Source organism: Papaver somniferum, chromosome 5 (assembly GCF_003573695.1).
Source record: "Papaver somniferum cultivar HN1 chromosome 5, ASM357369v1, whole genome shotgun sequence".
In the NCBI taxonomy this organism is placed as follows: domain Eukaryota; kingdom Viridiplantae; phylum Streptophyta; class Magnoliopsida; order Ranunculales; family Papaveraceae; genus Papaver; species Papaver somniferum.
This window is the reverse complement of record NC_039362.1, coordinates 90979278-91000426: the sequence shown is the minus strand read 5'-3', so window position 1 is coordinate 91000426 and position 21149 is coordinate 90979278. Positions and strand designations below refer to the sequence as shown.

The following is a 21149-nucleotide window of genomic DNA, read 5'->3' as shown; positions in this document are numbered from 1 at the left end:
TCCTCTTCCAAAAACTCAAGAATTTAAATAAATAAATCTAAAAATATACAAGTGAAAATCGTTGGAAATAGCCCATGTAATTACAAATTTTGCTATACCAAACCCTAGTTATCCTTCTCAAAAGCAAGAATAAATTCTCACAAGAAGTTTCATAGTAAAGAAACAAAATAAGTATAATACGAAAGCTTTGTTCATTCTCTTCATCATCCGAATCACCCATAGAAGCTTGAATCTTATCTATTTCGTCCTTGATGTCGGCAAAGTTTGTAACAATCACACATAATTGTTTTTGCATACCTTTTACCTTGGAGTTTATCTTTCAAACATCCTTGTGCATTTGTTGAAGAATACTCAAGGTTGTTGGATCACAAGAACCGTTGATTAAAGATTTTTTCGTGGTTATAGTAATGAAGGTTCAAACTCTAAGACTTGTGAAGGTGAAGGATTTTTAGATTTATAAAAATTATATACAAAAATATTGACAAATTCGTAGAGAGGTACTGGGACTAATGATTCGGCCAATCTTCATAACATAGGGCTCAATGATTTATTCTCAACAATAATCGTTCAAAACATATATGGACTCTTATTTTGCCAAAGTAGATTCTCAAAACATTGATTGTAAATGTTAAGCATGGAACATCAAATCACCTAAGCTAAGCATGACCCATCTAATCAAGTAACACCCAATTTAATCAAATCATATTTCAATTAATTTTTAATGCAAAAGTCTTAAAAAGAATTAATAAAATTACCCATGTATGAAGATCGGCCTCCTTCGTCGTCCCAGTGTTGGGGTTTAACTCATCATAGTAAAAATGCTCTCAAATAGGGTTTACAAATGATGAGAAGAAGAGAAAATGGTGTAAAACTGTAATCTGCGACGCACAAAAAGCGTCACAAAATGAACGATAAAAGACAAGTGCTGCTGCTGTTTAGACTGCGCTGCGACCCACGGCTGTGCGTCTTAGACACTGTTCATAAACGGCTGTCCTTGCGAGTCCGTTCTTCGTGTTCTTGGTGTTCTTCATCAGCAGCAGCAACAGAGTTTCATCAACTCTTGATTTCTGCTTCTCTGGACCTCCTCTCGACCCAAACTCTCGACAACCCTTCTAGGACTCATGTATCTCCAATTTATACATTCCAGGCGCATCAAATCTCGCCATTAATTCCTCAAAATTTTCACAGTAAAGGAAAATTATTCTTGGGAATAATTTCTTATTTTCTTTCTCTGCATGCGTTAATTGTCTTGATAATTTCCAAAATCTGTTGATATGCAACCTAGGAGAATATCTGCACTTAACTTCCACAACCCATGCAGCATCTTTACGTAATTTTCTTTCCAAGTTTAACCGATATCTCTTCTTTCCTGCTTTAATCGAGAATCGATTATCTGGCAAAATTTGATCGATCCCAACCACCACAATATCTTCTTATATCCATATCACATATACCCATTAAGTTTCAGCGATTTAATCTCCTTATAACACCTTCAAAAATCGATTGGAAAATCTACCAGTGTATAAAGAAAATTTCCCGCCAAAATTTATTTTTGAATTTGAGAAGAAGGGTGTCCCTTAACCAGAGCTGGGGTGCGAATATCAATTGGGGTGGAAATAGTAATTTTTCTGGGTTCCTCAAGCACATTTCTGGGGCGTTTCCGGTGCATTTCTGGGGTGCCTTTAGTAATTTTCTCCGGGGTGTAAAACACCACTTTTTGAGCCCATTTCGCCGCAAGGGCTTATTTCTCTAAAAACATCTACAAAAACACAAAATAACACAATAAGTACTTAATCGAGTCTAACAATACAGAATATTGAGAACAAAATAGACATATAAATGCGTCTATCAACCGTCAAGATGTCAAATAGATGCCCTTTTTCTTTTGTTCTCGTTCATTCTCATATGTTTGAATGTACTTCCACGAACCAATGTAGGAGTTCCAATAGAGTTTCCAATCGGACGAATGGAGAATTCTCCACATATGCGTTCGATAAGACAAGGAAATCCCAATTTCTTGTTGGATAAGGTCATTGTTACCATTTGATGAATGATCCATCCATCCACATATGTCAAGACCTTGAGTACCCATTTTAAGAAAATAAACCAACTTCCCAAAGTCACGACTCCAATGAGCATCTTCTACCGTGGAGGGACAAATGTTTGGAATTCCAAACTTTCCAAAAACCTTAAAAGCCATGCTAAGCTCTTCGGTAGGAAAATTTCATCTTTCCAACCAAAACTCTTTCCACAAAGTTTGAGAGAAATGGTTTCACAAGAAGGATGTTCACCTCTTGGTCTAGGAAAACAAAATCACCCATAGGAAGATTAGTGATTTTTTAAATTAATTCTCGATCTACATCAATCTTGTCTCTTCCAATCATGGTCTTAAAACACAACTTCTCAAGATTAACATCAAAAATGCTGGCATAAAATACTCTTGTAAGTGTGTCAAATCCTTCACCAAAACCACTAAAGATGTTACCAAGATTGTACTTATCAAAACAAGATGAATCATCACAAGGAACATACCCTTCTTCCAATTTCCTTTATAGGATAAAATCTTCAGTGGAAATGTTTTAAAGGTCTCATAGCAATCCTTATTCACAAAGATGATCCTAGGTTATTCTTTTAAATCAAGTTCATAGACCTCCTTAGATTTAGGCCCTTTACTAACACCTTTATTTTTTCTCATACTTGTTAATTAAGAAAATTTCAAAGCAGAAGAAAAAAGATGGATCTTACCTGGAGAACTTTTTTGTAGATGATTGCTTAATCAAAACTCTTTCTTTGACAAACCTTCTTGCTATTAAGAAAAGAAGACAAAAAATTATGAATAACCTACCTTGAATTCAAGATGACATCGCACCGATGCGGAAACCCTAACTCATACTCAATTCTGGTTCATGACCGTGGGGAAGAAGGAGAGGAAGAGGAGTACGCGTACCCTTTTAAAGTAAACCCTAATGGGTTTTTACCGGTTCGGGTGCGGAAACCCATGAATTTAAAATAATTTTTCATATTATGTTAGATGTACAAAATCATACAAATTAAGATCTCCAGACAAAATTTAATAATTGTCAAAAAAATATCAATATAATAAGATAATTAATCTTATTCTTAGCTAAATGAAGGAGTTTCAGAGCACAAGGGATATTGATATTTACAGGATTAGAAGTATGTAAAAAAAATGATCTTATAACACCAAAATCGGAGCCAGCTCAACAATATATGATGTTTTACCCTGATCAAGACAAATTACTAAGAACCTTCCTTTGTCCAAAGTCAATTACCAATCAGGATCTCAGAAACTTGATAGATATATCACGGAACTTAGAATACAAACAGAAACAAACCTTTACTACTTCTTTTCCCCATCCCAATATAAATACATGATGGGGTGATTCCAAGGTTTTGTTAACAAGAGGTTGGATGAGCAAAATGCTCACAAACTATTCTGGCATAACAGTCTTCCGGTTATGTTTCTTCATCCCTATGGTGATCAAGAGATGATATTTCGTAACCATCTAGAGTAGTCAAAAATGTTGCATACGTGTAAGTTTTTCTGACATGCCCAAGTTTTCCACACTGATAACAAGTTTTATTAGTGACTAGAAACTTGGTGGGCATCTCGTTTCTCAAGATTACTGCAATGTGTTCCAAGAACTTAAAAAAAATCAAAAGATAGAAGGATATCTTCGTCCACAGACCCTCTTCTGTTGCATTCCTTAGAAAGACTATTTAACAATCTTTTAAGACGGCGTAGCTTATTACTTTTAACATGACGTTTCTTGTTTTTAACCTTTGCACAGGATTCTGTATTTTTTCAGGTTGATTCTTTACGATCAATCAAGGTATCGAAAATCTTGAATGAATCGAGAGCATCATGTGAGACAGTAAGTCTTGAAGAAATTAAACTCTGAAGAATCTTTAAGGAATTCTAGTGTACTTCATTAGAGATATTGTCTATGTCCATATATTCAAAGAGCTTCGAACACAGACTTATTAGGTCTTAACGTGTTTGCCTGTTCTGATACTAATTAAAAACCAAAACACACCACCAACTTTTTCTTGGGAAACCTGTATGGACAAATTTAAATATAATTCTGAGAGTTCAACTTAATGAATCTCAATCAAGAAATTATATTCCGAGTTATATCTCACTCTCTCACAATCAGAAAGTTTACAGAGACAAGTCTGTGAACCTGATTTGTGGGTGAGATTACTTGGTGATTTCAAAAATCAATTTCCAAGTATCAATCAAGACATATCCAACAAACAATGATGGATGTATCTACTTTGATTAATTAACGTACAACTTGTGATATTTCTATTAGAAATATAAACAATATAATGCGGAAAAAGAAATAACACAGACACCGGAAGTTTTGTTAACGACCTAGTCCAGATTGAACACCAAACGGTATTACGCCGCTACAGACACTAGCCTACTACCAATTAACTTGGGTATTTAATGTAGTTGAGACCTAATTAAACCCTCAATGAAATTCAGTTACAGTCGCGCTCCTTACGCCTCTTGAATCCCAGGAGGACTTCGCGCAAATGATTCCCTTAGCTGACGCCCTTTACAATCTTCAACTCAACTGAAGACTTTAAACCAATCTTCCTCCCACAGATAAGCCTATATGTGTGATTTCCTTTTTGATCGTATATCAAGGTGAGACTCGAAATCAATAGCAATAGACAAAGTCTAGCTAACCTCAAAACCCGGACTTATGCTACCCGAAGTGCAACCTATATTATTATTCACCTTACAAGTATTAAACTTATGGAATCAACAAAGTCTGAGACGAAAAGAACTTTGATGATTTATATCTATATTGATTGATGGACCAAGCTCAACAATCGATCAAGATCAGGATACTCGAACTATCAGATAAACAATAGCTGGACCTGGCTTCACGAATCATTTTGAAGTCTTTTTAGTCGTTAACCCTTATAAGAGTTTTAAGAAAAGGATGACTCTAGTTTACAAATATGACACACCAAGAAAGTAGTGTCGGGATTCAAAGATCCCAGTTTCTTGAGGTTCCCCTTTTATAGACATTCAAAGCATAGGTTGCTTTAGGTTTAAGCTAAGATAGTTTTGGAACCAAGCAACAATATCCACTGGATATATCTTTGAATATGATTAACATAACAAGATATACACTCTGGTTAGGATGAACCACCGAACCGTGTACAAAGACCACTCTCATGAATGGATAGTCGAAACCAGCCAACTGAACTATCATCTTGAGAATTTTCATATAATACTTGAGACTTAACTCGAGTCACAATTATGTGACCAAATATGTCTATGGTGTTTTTAGAGATTATTCAAGTGCTAATTATCTCGGAGAAATAATTTTATGTGAATATGAATTTAATTGACTTGGTAAGTAGGCGTCTAGGTACATAATAATTAACATGTTCGTGAACAGTTATGTCATGGTACGCATACTGTTTACCTTACTTAAGACATAACCTTGTTCTGGAGTTAACAGAACTTTTTCGGTATGCGTACTGGTATGGATACCATTAAAACATAAACGAGTTCCGAAGCCCACATAACTTTTATGGTATGGGTACCGATAAGGATACCAAACCGGTTCCGGGACCAACAGTTCTTTTCTAGTGTGCATATGGGTATGCGTACTAGTCTGGGTTCACGAGTTCACAGACTTTTTAAGGTGTGCATACTGGTATGCGTACCAAAAAGTTGTTGACGGCATATAGCTACTCCAATACGTGTACTTAGTACATGTATTACGGCTTCAAACCTTAACAGTTTTCCAATTTGTAAGACTAATATGTATACTTTCTCGTATCCGAATTTACAGTAGTTCTATATTTTTCTCTAAATATATTCGAAACATTCCCAAATAACATCAATGACACATCACTGTTCCATGTTGTTTTTGAATGATAATCTTGAATCACGATTTAGATTACGAACAATAAATTGTAACTGAAATTCATCAAGTATGAAATGTTAATTAAGCTTAGTCATATATTTCGAGAACTAATTACCAAGATAAATTTGACTCGAAATTCTTGATATGCTTGCAATAGTCTAATTAGTTATGTGACATCGTCTCATAGATAGAAAGATGAATATAACTTGAGATATAGGTGGTTTAGTCTTCACTTACCTTTTTGTTGAAGACGTTCTCCAAAAGCTTCGGTTGATCTTCGCCTTCAAACAGTTGAACGCATTGATGACTGTCGTGATATTCGTTTCTCAATTACGTCTTCTATCTTAGTCTGAGACTTAACTAATTGTAGACTATAAATCAAGATGTAGTTTTGACAACTAAATTTGACAAAAATCTTGAGATACCAACACTTGTGAGTTCGACTGAGCAGTGCTCTAACAAACACATCCTCCTAGTAACATCAGTGTCCAATTACAAGAGGGTGATAGTCATTGTAAACAGTTGACTCTAAATAAATTGAATCTTCAGTTTCAAAAAAAAAAAAAAAAAAAACTTGGTTACTTAGCATCTAAAACGTGAGATTACCTCAAGAACCTTCTTCATTATTCTGGAACCTCGGCGGGTCAGGTAATTAATGCATTTAAATCTGTAATTATCCATTATCAGAGATTGGATCATGTCAACGTAACTGATCTGCGATAATTTTTCAACATGCCGACCACATCAAACCCTCCTACTTATCTGAGAGTTCAATTCAAACAAGGAAAATGATGGATGACAAAATGCCTAACTCAAGATGGAAGAATGGTTCTCATAAAAACCTCCCTCTCACCAACCTCAAACCACCTTACGCAAACACAAATTCTTCCCACCAAAGTTTACAAACAAATGGACTGTATCACTAGAAACTTCTTCTGGGAACACGACTAATCATCAGTTAAAAAGATCCATCCTATTGGTTGGGATAAAGTAACAAAACCAATATACGAAGGAGGGTTATGCATAAGGAAAAGTAGTGAACGTAACAAAGCTCTTCGCATGAAAAGAATTTGGAGTTTGCACGATAAACCTGACTCCATCTATGGAAGTTTCTGCAAGGAGAAATATCTCAAACATTAACCAATTCTGCAGGGCATTGATATCATTGTCTTCCTCTAGCTCCCAATGGAGGCAACTGGCATCCCTAGTCTCCACGACGCAACAACTGATATTTCATCGTATTGGAAATGGTTTAACAATACCCATCGAAGCTAGTTGGTTTCCACACTTTCTAAACCTGGACGCGGCGCAGTGCTACACCATCCAGAAGGTAGCGGATATCATCGACCCGATCTCTCATAATTGGATACAAGAAAAAATATTCACTTTCCCATATCTTTGCAGCCCAAAAAATCATAAACACATACCTTAAAATAACTCCCAAGATAAAATTATCTGGCCACATTCAAAATCTGTAAAGTACACTACATCTTCGGGATACAAATGTATAACCCAACAAGTTGGTCAACCTCTTCAAAACCCCTTCCCATCTACCGAATCTTTGGACGTTACCGTGTCCACCATAAATTCATCTTTTCTTGTGCAAAGCAATCAACGAAGGATTAAAAACCTTCTCTATACTAAATCGCATACACCTGACCAACTCCAACATCTGCCCCAAATGCAACAATGATCCGGAACCCGCGAATCATCTGCTACTTCACTGCCAAATGGAGGCTACATCTTGGAACATATTATTCACTCGATTCACATCCACATCGAATTCCAAATATAACCACACAATTATTATAACTCCTTAGACAAGCATTTCCCGGATCTTACAACAATCAGCACCAATATCTTTCATCTCATCATTCTGTTTTTCTCTATGGACCTTATGGTTCTCTATGAATGAGCTAGTATACCGCCAAAAACAAACAACATTAGATGAAATCTTAGCTTGATCTCTAAAACAACAACAAGATAATTCCAGAGCTCTAAACTCAATACCTCCTATGCTACCAGGCGACTCCCCGGTAACTAATCATCTCCGAAGCACCAAAAGAATATCGAAAATCTCCGTGGGATGGTCTACCCGAACATAAGCTGGATAAAGATCAACACATATGTGGTTGCCAGGGGCTACCCTGGTTTTGCAGGTGCGGGTTTCATTTGCAAGGATTCAGAGGAACGATCTGTGATGGCTGTGGCACAACCTCTAGGAATTACAACTACCTTAACAACAGAAACATGGGCTCATCATTTGGTTTCCAGAACCGCAACGGAAAGGCAATGGCCGAAAGTTCTATTCGATACAGATTCAGAAAACCTCCTCGGATTCATCACCTCACACTCTGCTCCTCCTTGGTAAATCTCGGGGATGGTCGATCAAATAAAGAATAGAATGAAATAGATTCTGCAATCTGCAATCCAATATAATTATAGAAAAGGAAATCAGGTAGCAGATGGCATGGCCAATCATGCAGCAGATGGAAGTCAGATGGGAAATCTATCGACCAAAATTTGAGATCAGTCATTCCCAACTTTTTTTAGTCAAAGTAAAACAAAAGGGCCATTCACTATTTAAAGACAACATTTTATTATGGGCAAGCCTGTTTGAATAATGACCGTAACATCTTTCGGGCCGGTTTTACGACTCGAAAGCTCACTATGAAAACACGACCATAGAAGATCGTCATCTGTCTCACTCTTCACGCGCCGAATTAGGGTTTCGCAAGAAAAAAAATTCTGAGTTTGTTCCTTTAGGTTTATAATCTCAGAGTTATTAGTATTTTGTAATTACATCAAGTTTGGGTATATCACCCATCAACAATGGCGGGAGGCAAAATGAGGAAAGAAAAACCGTCAAGAGCTGCAGGATCAAATAAACAATACCAAGGTGGAATATCATTTCACAAATCAAAAGGACAACATATATTGAAGAATCCATTGTTAGTTGATACTATAGTTCAGAAATCAGGAATCAAAAGTACTGATATTATTCTTGAAATTGGTCCTGGTACTGGAAATCTTACAAAGAAATTACTTGAAGCGGGTAAATCTGTTATTGCTGTTGAATTAGATCCTCGGATGGTTCTTGAATTAACACGTCGGTTTCAAGGAACTCCCTTTTCCAATCAATTGAAGGTAAACCTATATTTTAATTTGGTTATTTTTGAGTATTTAGTAGCCGAAATTTTGTTACTTTAGTTAAATTCTAGAAGAGTAGGTATAACCCCTGCTGCTGCTGCCACTGTCAAAGTTTCTACCCAATTCTATGTGACAGTGAAGTAAATTCGAAGAAATTGTAGTTTCTTCTTGCTTAGGGACGCTAACTTTTTTGACTGAGAGTAATCTCTTTAGTCGAGGGTCTCATGTTCTTGGCTGAATGGTTTAAACATGTGTTTCTGTTTGATTATACATGGTTTAAACATGTGTTCCTGTTTGATTATACCGACGGGGCATGGTGAAAGCTTAACTAGTAGTTAGTGGGTGATTAACCCTTCTTTGAATTTCCATATCCATCCATCTTTGTTGAATCTGCAGTTCTATTTTGTGGACAATGATTTTTGTTGGGGTATCCTGTTTATTTATTTAGTCCACTTTTGTTCTGATCAATTCAACTAGTGCTCAAGATTCCTCACTTCTCACATTTTACAAGCTTATATAATGTCAAACAAAAAAGCTTATATGCAGAGACTATGCTTGGTTATCTCAGTTTTTTAATTTAATCTGACATTATTTGTATCTTCTTGCTTGCTTTCTGTCTTATCTGTATTATAGCGTTGTTAGCATATATACAAATGATATTTGAACCTCTTACTTTTGGTGGGTAAATTATTTGAAAGGTCGTGGGATGAGTTGGTGGAAGGATCAATGAAACTGAACTTATTTCTATTTGCGATTCTAATGTTTACAGGTTATACAAGGAGATGTGCTTAAGGTTGATTTGCCGTACTTCGATATTTGTGTTGCCAACATTCCTTATCAAATCTCTTCTCCTCTCACCTTTAAGTTACTCGCACATAGACCTGTTTTTAGGTGTGCAGTTATAATGTTTCAGAGAGAATTTGCCATGAGATTGGTAGCCCAGCCAGGTGACAATCTCTATTGTCGCCTTTCAGTTAACACTCAACTCTTATCCCGTATCTCCCATCTCCTCAAAGTAGGGAAAAACAATTTTCGGCCTCCCCCTAAAGTCGACTCTTCTGTGGTCAGAATTGAACCTAGAAAACCACTTCCTCCTGTAAATTTCAAGGAGTGGGATGGGTTAATCCGCCTTTGTTTTAACCGCAAGAATAAGACTCTGGGCTCAGTTTTCAGGCAGAAATCAGTACTCTCGTTGCTGGAGAAGAACTACAAAACACTCCAAGCACTGAAAGGATCATCTGAAGACATGGCAGGGGAAATGGATGTTTCAGCATTAGGTGATACTAGTGAAGATATGAGCATGGAAATTGACGATGGAAAAGATGATGAAATGGAGGTTGAAGAGGATGACGAGGCAGGGGGAGATGGATCTGATTTTAAGGCTAAAATTATTGGGATACTTAAGCAAGGAGATTTTGAGGAGAAGAGGTCTTCAAAGCTCACACAAGTGGATTTTTTGTACCTTCTTTCTTTGTTCAACAAAGCAGGCATTCACTTCTCTTAATTTATAGTTACCTGAGGTTTAATTGTTTTAGTTCACAATATATTGAGTTTCTACTGTTTTTGCTGGAGAGAATTGTATGCGGTTAGTGACCATACTAATATTGTTCTCTATTTATGTTTTTGTTTAATCAAATTTTGATCTTTGAGCTCTATGCTTTCTGTTGTCGATTTCTTTTTCATTCAATTAACCATGGCAGAACTAGAGGCATTGCAATACTCAGTACCTGATGATCTCATTAATCCATGACTGGAGTTCAAAGGTGTGTAATGGATGATTTCACTGTGGCAGAATGGACCTAACGGTATTCTGGCAGATCAAATGGGTCTTGGCAAGACAATTCAAACCATTTGATTTCTTGCTCATTTGAAAGGGAAGGGAATGCATGGACCTTACTTAGGAAATAGGAATAACTCCTCTTTACATCCTGTCAAATTGGGCAAGTGAGATATCTAGGTAAACTCAAAGCAAGTTTTTTTTTTTTCCCCTTCTTCTTTTAAGCGTTTGAGGTTGTAATACTTTATTTGTTTCCCTTTTGAATTTTTTCAATTATCTTGTTATTAAATTGCAGAAACAAGTTTGTGCTCCATGTAGGTCTGGCTTTGAGAGACATGGAAAAATTAAATCTTGCTTTACTCACAAAGCTTGCTTGGAGGGTATGTACTGAAGAGGGTCAACTTTGAGTACAGATACTTGGGAGTAAATACTTCAAATATGGGAATATTCTTCATCAAAATATTGAAGCTAAGAACTCCTCATATATGTGGAATGGCATCACCAAAGGTCTGAAGATCATCCAAGATAATTATTTCATGGAAATTAATAATGGCAGGAAAACCAGAATCTGGAAGGACAGGTGGGTTCCAAGCTTGAATCATCCACCCATCCCAATGAATGATGTGCACAGGTTCTATGAGACTGTGGATGAACTAATCATCTCAGATTCAGCAACATGGAATATACCTCTCCTAGATAGCTTTTTTTTTTTTTTTTTTTTTGATCATAAAGATAAATTCATTATTGAAGGAAAAACAGTCACACAGAGTTATCCATCTCTAAAATAAAGTGGATGCATCTAGGTGGTTGCTCTGACCACACTTGATTACAAGCATATTTCTTGGCTAGCCCATCTGGCGCTTCATTACTAGTCTAGGAATAAAAGTACATTCAACATTACTAAGAGATTCAATTATTCTACTAATATCCGAAAGAAGGTTATGATCCTGCCATAAAACATTTCCAAAATTTGAAGTCACAGCCTCAATGATCGTTTTGCAGTCACCTTCAATGATAATGTTGCTCCAAGCTTTAGTCTTGATCCATTCTACTGCTTCTAACAAAGCTAGACCTTCAGCTTGTTCTGAGTCTCTTGCACTTGTCACTTTCACCATGGCCTCCAAGCATCTTCCTGCACAAGTTCTTAAAATTATACCAATTCCACAAGTTTTAGTTTCTTTATCAAAAGCAGCATCAAAGTTCAGTTTTTTCCATTGAACAAGGGGTTTTTCCCATTTCTTCTTTGGTTTCAACACTCCAACCCTGCAGTTATTGTTAGTGCCATGAGATAAGATATTATACTTCAAGCAAAAATTCTTGATGCACATAATGATTTTGTTTGGATGAGTGTCTTTGTTTTCAAAGACTTTTATGCATCTATGTTTCCAGATTTGCCACATTATGACTGTGGCTAGCAATAAACTCTGTTCATTATTGAAGGAGATGATACTCTGCTCTTGGGACCAATATTTGATCCAGTCTTGTAAGGAATTGAAATTTTGTTGAGAGTGCATGGCTTCTGGTAGGATGGCAAACCAAACAGATTTAGCTAGGTTACATTTCATAAGAAGATGAGCATATGTTTCCATGGTTTGAGCACAGAAGGGGCAGTTGTAATCATCCAGCCGAGAGTATCTTCCAATTCTACCTCTTGTTTGAAAAAATTTTCTTTTAGGCATCTCAATAAGAATAGGTTTAGTTTATATGGGAGTTTTAGATGCCATATCTTCAGCCAAAACTTCTGATCCTCCTTGCTAACATTGTTGCCATTAATTTCTTGAATTAAAGCCTTGTATGTGGATTGAACTGAGAACATACCATTTCTATTTAAGCTCCAATGAATTCCATCTTTTGTGCCTCCAGTAAATCTTATTTCTTGAATGGCATTTCTTTCTTATTGGTTAAAGAATTGACTGATTTTCTGCATATTCCATTGTTTACTATCTTGATGAATCGGATACTGAACTGTTTCATTGCTGTTTAGGTGCTGATTGTATTAAGAGAGCTGAGAAGGCTTTTTGTTTCCAATCCAGCTGTGTTTCCAAACTTTTATGCTTGACCCATCTCCAACACTTCTGATATAGTATTTCTTTACTATTTGTAGGCCTTTGTAGATGCTCTGCCAAGTCCAAGTTCCTTTAGAGGTGATGTTTTCACTTAAAGGGTCTTTGTTGTGGAAATATTTTGCTCTAATAATTCTCCAACACAGATTGTTGTGCTCAGTGATCATCCTCCAAGCCAGCTTTGCTAGAAGAGCATCATTGAATTTTCTTGTATTTTTGAATCCCATACCTCCTAGTCTTTTTGGTTTACAAACAACATTCCAAGCAATTGGGTTTGCTCCTCTTTTATTATCTTTATTCCACCAGTATCTTCTCTGAGTTTTATCAATATTCTCAATGACATTCTTTGGCATTTTGAAGCAACCCATTTGGTAGTTTGACATAGTACTCAAGACAGATTGAACTTGAGTTGACCTCCCAGCTTGATCAATGATTTTTCCTTGCCAGGTGCTTAGTCTGCCTTGGATTTTATCTTCTATGGGTTTAAAACTTTCTTTTTTATTTCTTCCTATGAAGAGAGGGAGACCGAGATATTTCTCATTTAAACCCATACGTTTCATTTGGAGTAGACATGTCAGTTGAGAACATCTTTGAGGAGGCATATGCGTGTTGAAGAATATACTTGATTTCTTTAAATTTATGACTTGACCTGAAGCTATGCTGAATTTGTTGATGATATCTAGAAGGTTCTTTATATCTTGCTCTTTAGCTTTGCAAAAAAGGAGGCAATCATCTGCAAACAGTAGATGATTAATGCTTGGACTTTGTTGGCTTGGTTTAATACCTTGGATTTTCTTCATACTTTCAGCTTTGCACAATATTCTTGAGAAACCTTCCATACATAGGATGAAGAAATATGGAGAGATTGGGTCTCCCTGTCGTAGTCCTCTTGTAGGGATGAATGGTTGACATGAAGAACCATTAAGAAGCAAAGAAACTGATGTTGTAGAGACACACTGATTAATCATCTGGCACCATTTCTTATTAAATCCTAGCTGCTTCATGATATCCTGTAAAAAACTCCATTCAATTCTGTCGAAAGCTTTCGACATGTCAAGCTTTATACCTATTTCACCATATCTATTTTTATTTTTTTTCATATGGTCAACTAACTCATGAGAAATGATTGTATTGTCTGAGATGTTTCTGTTTGGGACATAGGCTGCTTGGAATGGGGAAATAATTTTTTGGAGGATTGGTTTTAGTCTATTTGCTAGGATTTTTGAAATGATCTTGTAATTTATGTTGCAAAAACTAATTGGCCTGAAATCAGATGGGGTTTGAGGACATTCAATTTTTGGATCAAGGTTTGAAATGTATAATTGAGTTCTTTGAGAAGATATCCAGTTCTGAAAAAGTTTTGAACTACAAGAATGACATCTTTACTTACAGAATTCCAGCATTGTTGGTAGAAACCTGCTTGAAATCCATCTGGACCTGGAGCAGCCCAAGAGTTGATTTGAAAGACTGTATCTTTTATTTCTTCTTGATCTGGGATGGAAGTTAATCTGACATTGTCTTCATCTGTGATGCATGGGGTGATGAGGCTCAGAATTTCTTCGTTTCTTTGTGGATTTGAAGTAGAAGTAATGGTACTAAAATGCTTGTTTAGTAATTGTTCTACATTTCTCCTGTCAGAATGCCATATACCCAATTCATCTTTGAGAGAATCAATGTGGTTTCTTCTCCTTCTGTAGTTTGCTTTTGAGTGGAAGTATTTTATGTTTTTGCTTTCTTTTTTTATGAGGTTTTCTCTTGAGTTTTGGTACTTCATGTCAGAGTCCATTTTGTACCAGAATTTTAACTCTTTTTGAAGTTCTTCTATCTCTCTGACATTATTTTGTTGATCCTGCTACTGAACTTCTTGAATCTTTTGCTCGACCTCTTTTATATGCTGGTTTACATTGCCAAAGACTTCAAAATTCCACTTTCTGATCTCTTATTTGGTGACTTTGAGCTTTGTGACCATTTGATATGCTGCTGAGCCATTCTGAGGCTGATTCCAAATCCTTGTAATCAGATATTTACATGAGTCTTGTTGAAGCCAGTTTTCATATAGTCTAAAGGGTTTTTTTTTATCTCTCTCAGAAGGGTTTGTATGAAGGAGAATTGGAGTGTGATCTGAGCCGAAAGGAGTGAGACTGTAGATGGTTGCTGAGTTGAAAGTGTCATGTCATTTAGTATTTTCCAGTGCCTTGTCCAGTTTTGCTAAGACCAATTGACTGCTTTGTCTGTGGTTATTCCAGGTGTATGGATACCCTGAGAATTTGATATCAAGCAGATCAATTTGTTGAAGCCGAACTCTGATGCACTTGTTGAGAGACGATTGAGGAGTAGCTGTTGTTGAGATCTTTTCTTGGTCTGAGATTGTGATGTTTAGGTCTCCTATGATCATCCACGGGATCTGCATGCTTTGGCTTTTGGTTGAGATATTTTCCCAGAGAATTTTCTTTTCTTTATACCTTGGGCTTCCATACAGACAAGTTAGTAGCCATTGCGTATTCTGAGGACCAGCAGTAACTAAAGCTTCTATCTGATTTCTTTGTTCATCAACCAATTTCAGAATCATGCCATCCTTCCATATAAGAGCAATGCCTCCAGATAGACCCACAGAAGATTGAGCCCAAAAATTAGGAAATCCCAAATGTCTAATGTAAGAGATAGTTTTTGAGTTATTGGTTTTAGTCTCAGACAAAAAAACTATATCAGGGTTTTTTTTTGATGTAGTGTCTAAGGTGATGTCAAGTGTCTTTTTGGCCAATGCCTTGATAATTCCAGGAAAAAAATTTAATTTTTAAATGTTTATGAGATGCAAGGTGCTTATGTAAAGAAAATATTTTAACAACTAAATTAGAATTTAAGGTAACTTTATAGACTTGCGAATTTTTTTTAGAGAATGGTATGAAATAAACCTGATCTTCGAGCCCTGTATTGCCAATGTACATAGTTGCATTGCAGTGATGGTTCCAGTCACCCCCATGGTTGTAGTCATAGTCTTGTATTTCTTGAGCCGGTTGGTAAACACTGTAGTCAGCAACACTGCTTTCTTCCATGTTGACAGCATTTTCGAAGTTGATGTTTCTGGAAACATTTTCTCTCTCTCTTTTGTTCCTCCTCATACTCGATCCTTCTCCATCATTTGAATTGCTTCTTGCTTCTTCAGAGTAAGGCGAAACATGGTAACCATCTGAAGGTCTTTGGAAGACCACTTTGTTTGCTGCTGCAACCTTCTTCTTCGATACCTTCTTTTTAATCTTGATTGGAGAGCCGTCTCCATATTTTGGATTCATAGAAATGACATCCTCAAGAGAGTAGTTTGTCTGTCCAAACTTGAAGAGTGCCTTATTTTCCAGAGCCCTTACAAACTTTGCTTTATTCACACAATCATCTTCATCGTGGTCCAATACAAAACATGCTGGACAGAGGTTACCTGGCTGTTTTTGATAGAAGCATGGAATCCATTGGGTGTAACCAGCTCCATTCTCTGTCAATAAACCTCTGATCAAAGGAGTCTTCACATTGATCTTGATGTAGGCACTGACTGCATTTGTGTCAATCGGGTTTTCATCTTCAAGGTCAATCTCTTCCACTTCTCCAAGGATTTTTGCAAACTTGAACATTGTTTCTCTATCAAAAAGTTCAGGAGGTAGGTCCTTGAAATCAACCCGGAACTCTTGAATGCTGAAATCCATCTTTTGAATCTGGACAAACGATTTATAACGCTTCACCATGAAGAGGAAACCATTAACTGACCATGGAGCATTCTCAAGAACCCAGTTAACTTGATCCCAGTTTGTGAGTCTGACAATGAAAAGGTTAGGAGCTGGATTTCTTATTTGAACTTTTTTGACTTTTTTGACCCAAATGATTTTGAGGTGAGATTGTAGAGTATCAGGGTGCATAGGTTCAGAGGATAACAGTTTTCCTACAATACTGGAAGCCCAATTTGAGATACCTCTGTCAAGGTTGACACTTGAGTACACAAAAGTTTGCCTAACTTCATCAGAACTAGTATTTTCTAGATTGGTAGACATCAATTTCTCCTCCAGATATTTCATGTCTCCCATGATTGGATCCATTGGTTTGAGGACAGGTAATTGAATTGAGTTTGTTATGAATAATGAGAGAATGATTGCGATGATGAAACTGAGCTTGTTGAAGTTCCAATTTAAAGGCCGTTTGTATGAAATTTTTTTGAGACGTGTTGAAATTGTCATAAATTTATTGCCACTTCTCTTCCAACAAGAAAAATTAACAGAAGACAGACCTTTATGTGAGGATTGAGGCTGTGAGAAGCAGATTGTTTTCTCCGCCATTGACTACTCAGAAGCTGAACTTTTGAGGACTACAACCTTTGGGAGGATAACCTTTGCAATTACAACTTTGTACCTATACAAGGCAACAAAGATAAGGGTAGAAAATTAAAACCTGCAAGCCATAAGAACCAAAAACAGGGGTAAATGAGAGATCAGAGGTAAGAGAAGATCAAATTAAAGACATGCAAAATCGAACAGAAGAAAGAACAGGCAGTTAAAGCATTTAAGACATTAAGATTCAGACAAAAGACTATGAAAAAGAGATCAAACAACGCAGGAAATCGAGATAAATGAATTAAAAGCTAAGATTAAATAGTTCTTTAATCAATGATTCATTAATGGTGATGAAGGAATTTGAGTTGACTCGCCCTTGACCAATTTTGGGGTTTAAAAAATTACTACTTTTTTCTATACTATCATTCATCACCCTAGATAGCTTGTTTGATACCATTACTTCCAAGAAAATTCAGGACATCTTCATTGACAACTCAAAAGAAGATATAATGATTTGGACTCCAGCAAAAGATGGTAAATTCACAGTTAAGAGTGCTTACAACCACATCACTAGAAGTACCAATGATAATCAAGTTAATGGTTCTCTTGTCCATCCTGAAGTTTAGAAAGCCTTGTGGAGTCACAGTGTTGCTCACAGAATTAATATTTTCTCGTGGAAATGCCTTCATGAATTCCATCCAACTAGATATAAACTTGCAGCACATAACCCTGATATGGAAACCCAATGTGGAATCTGTGGAAGAGAAGAGGAGACAATAGAACATTTACTTTTTGATTGTAGACATGCCAGGGCTGTCTGGAGGAACGTTAATATAGATATTGATGCAGTCAAAACTAATTGCGGTAGTGTTTCCGATTGGGTATTAAGCTGGTTTAATGGAAGTAACTCAGCTCTGAATGAACGACTGTTATTCACATGTATGATTGGCGCCTGGATCATATGGAAAGATAGATGTGAAAAGATTTTTCAGGGAGTTAATCTAAACCTTATTTCTCAGCTCACAAGATTCAATACCATTTAAGTTCTCATTTGCATGAAAATTTAAATAGTAGTCCGTATTGCATTGATGATAATAAGTCTAATTGGTGCTCTCCTGTACAAGGCATAACTAAATTTAATGTTGACACTTCCTTTGATCACAATACTAACCAGAATGGTACTGGTGTTGTTCTTCGTGGCTAAACAGGTAACTGCGACGGGATCAGAGGGAGTTTCAATTATGGAGTCCTAAATCCAGAGAAAGGAGAGTGTCTAGCAGTTCGTGAAGCGCTATCGTGGGCTAAAGAAAAGAAGCTAGACGATATTCAAATTGAAGTTGACGCTCAAGTGGTGATAAAAGCTATTACTGAGGATCCATGGATAGTGCATTGGGAAAACAGAAACTTAATCACAGAAATAAAGCATCTGAGTTCTTTTTTTAATTCCTGCAACTTTACCTTTGTTGGGAGAGAGGATAATCAAGTTGTTAAATCTATCGCCAAAAATGTTAGAGCTTTAGTAGCTGATATGCATAAGTTTGATAATTTTGGGCAAGATATTTGTGATCTTTTAGCCCAAGATCAAAACAATATTTCTGGTTAATCAATAAATTCCTATTTATCAAAAAAAAAAAAGTTTGTGCTCCATGTCAAACTAGGAACGTAATTACTAAATTACTGCTCACTGAAATGTGAGATAGCTGAAGAGTATCCAATAACCCGTAAACTCAGATGGCTCGTTTTACAATTGATTGCAGCGATAATTTTTTTCTAGTGATGCGCAGACAAGGATGTGCGACTGGACAGAACAAGGGTTTTGTTATCCAGATACTAAGTGGTCTAGATATCAGTATTGATAGTAGGGTTTTGCTATGTGCTCACCACCGGAGCTGCTTCTTCAATAGGGGGAAGCTTTTTAAGATTCTAACTTCTTCTGATATTTGTAACGATACAAAGGTTTCCTCCAGATACAACCTTATTTTGTTATATTCTTTTCAGTTTTTTTTTCTTTTTGGTCCATTAACAAATTTCAATTCATTCAAATCAAAAAAGTGATTACATGTTCGCTTACAAGATTAACAAAAACATCAAAATACATAAAAAAATCAAGATAATCAAAACCCTAATACAAATAAGGATATCAACTACAAGTAGATCGCGAAGAGAAAGAGCAATAAACCGCAGAGATACCCAATTTTTGATTATGCATAAAGGAGAGATGATGGTATATTCCAGAATTAATTCCGACCATTTGATTTGATTGTATTCTTCTTTGAAAAGAGATACTCCTAGAAGGAAGGAGTATTTTTCCGACAAACTTGTAGATCGAATCTGTTAGAGCATAGCTAGGTTGAACCCACCAAGCGTTGGTATGTAAAGTTTGGTTGTCATATTTTAGTGAAGCAGAACTCATTTAAAGAGTTGCTTGATTATATGCTAGAGTCAACTTCGTATAGGTTAGCTAAAAAGTTACTAGGATATGAGACTTACAAGTATTACGCGAAGACTTGAAGAATGTGAAGAAGTAAAGAGCTACAACGACGGCATCATCCTTCCTCTTGAGGTTAGTAATATTTGACTTGAACTGTTTTATTACTAACATATCTTTCAAGTTGTGCATATTGAAAACATAACTGCGAAGCTGTGAATATTATACTCTACTTAGACATAGTATTAAGGAATTACAATATGAAGTATAACGTCTATCTTTTGAACTTCGTATATAAGACATCGACATAATCGTATGAATGCTATTGTGATTATGTCTGGGTATGGGTGAAGATTTCGTCCTAGGAAACAATGTTTTACATTCGTTTAAAGGAATTAAATTCATAAACTTGTGTTGTGAATCGAAAGGGAAACCGCTAGGCTTATTGGTATTGTTATTTATTGCAAATCTTTTGAATTATCGATATGTGTGTTTAGTATAACCGATCATAACTTGTTTATGTATCTTGATAAAACTATTCACAAGGCCTGACTTTTGTATTGGTATGACTTTTATTAGTGAAACCGATCTTTTGTATTGGTGGGTCGATCCTAGTAAGAGGTGTGATCGATCACAAGAGGGAGTGTAATCGATCCTTGTAAGAGGTTTAACAAGTTTTAGTAAGTTGGTGTAACCGATCCTATAACTTGGTCAATCGATCACAAGTTTTACCATAAGAAGTGGTAACCGATCCTAGTACTTAGTTAGCCATTTTATGGTAACTAGTGTAACCGATCCTAGTACCCACTTGGAGGTAGAACCGTGAAACCCATTAATGGTGATTTGATAGGATAATCAATCACATAATTCTTGGAAGTCAGATGAACCAATTCTAAACTTGTTTGGAAGTGTAGCAAACCGGTTCCAAGATTGTAAATATGAAAAAGGATTTACGAAGTAAAGATCTCGACATACTTTGAACATGTGCAGTAAATCTAATCTTTTATTGTTCAAAGATATTCCTTAATAGCTAAAGGAGAATCCCGGATCGAAATAAATTGAGAATCTTTTAATTAAGGTTTTTAGTTTTATATGCTTTTAATTTCCAGCAATTAAAATGCATATCTTTAGAAAATAAAAATTAGTAATGTGCATTTACTAGTTGGAGATTTTCTACTGAGATTTCAGTCAATATTTGGACAAAGCATTTCCAGGAATTATGAAAACCGTTTTTGCCCTTATTGCATATCTTTGAGAATATTCGGTTTTGGAAATTCCTTGGTGTCCAAACTTCCTTGTCTATAAATACTAAAGTTAGCATTTCAATCAAACTAATCCTCAGAGCCAGCAAAATTACCTAGTTGTGTTGTTACTGGTGGAGCCGTCTCTTCGGAGAGGAAAGTACCATAATTAGGTGAAATCTCTTACGGCCGCTCGTTTTAAAGACTTTTTTGGGATTGGAAGCTCTATGAGTACCATTGGTGGGAAACTAGATAATTGCAG

At 36.2% G+C, this 21149-nt stretch overlaps 1 protein-coding gene across 1 annotated transcript; it reads left to right on the top strand.

Moving 5' to 3' along the window:
* The first annotated feature begins 8560 nt into the window (after positions 1 to 8560).
* On the top strand, positions 8561 to 10723 carry LOC113282190 (ribosomal RNA small subunit methyltransferase-like). The gene is made up of 2 exons (XM_026531156.1): positions 8561 to 9065; positions 9838 to 10723. The coding sequence occupies exons 1-2, from the start codon at positions 8751 to 8753 to the stop codon at positions 10570 to 10572; spliced, it is 1050 nt and encodes a 349-aa protein (XP_026386941.1). The 5' UTR covers positions 8561 to 8750; the 3' UTR covers positions 10573 to 10723.
* Positions 10724 to 21149: the final 10426 nt, after the last annotated feature.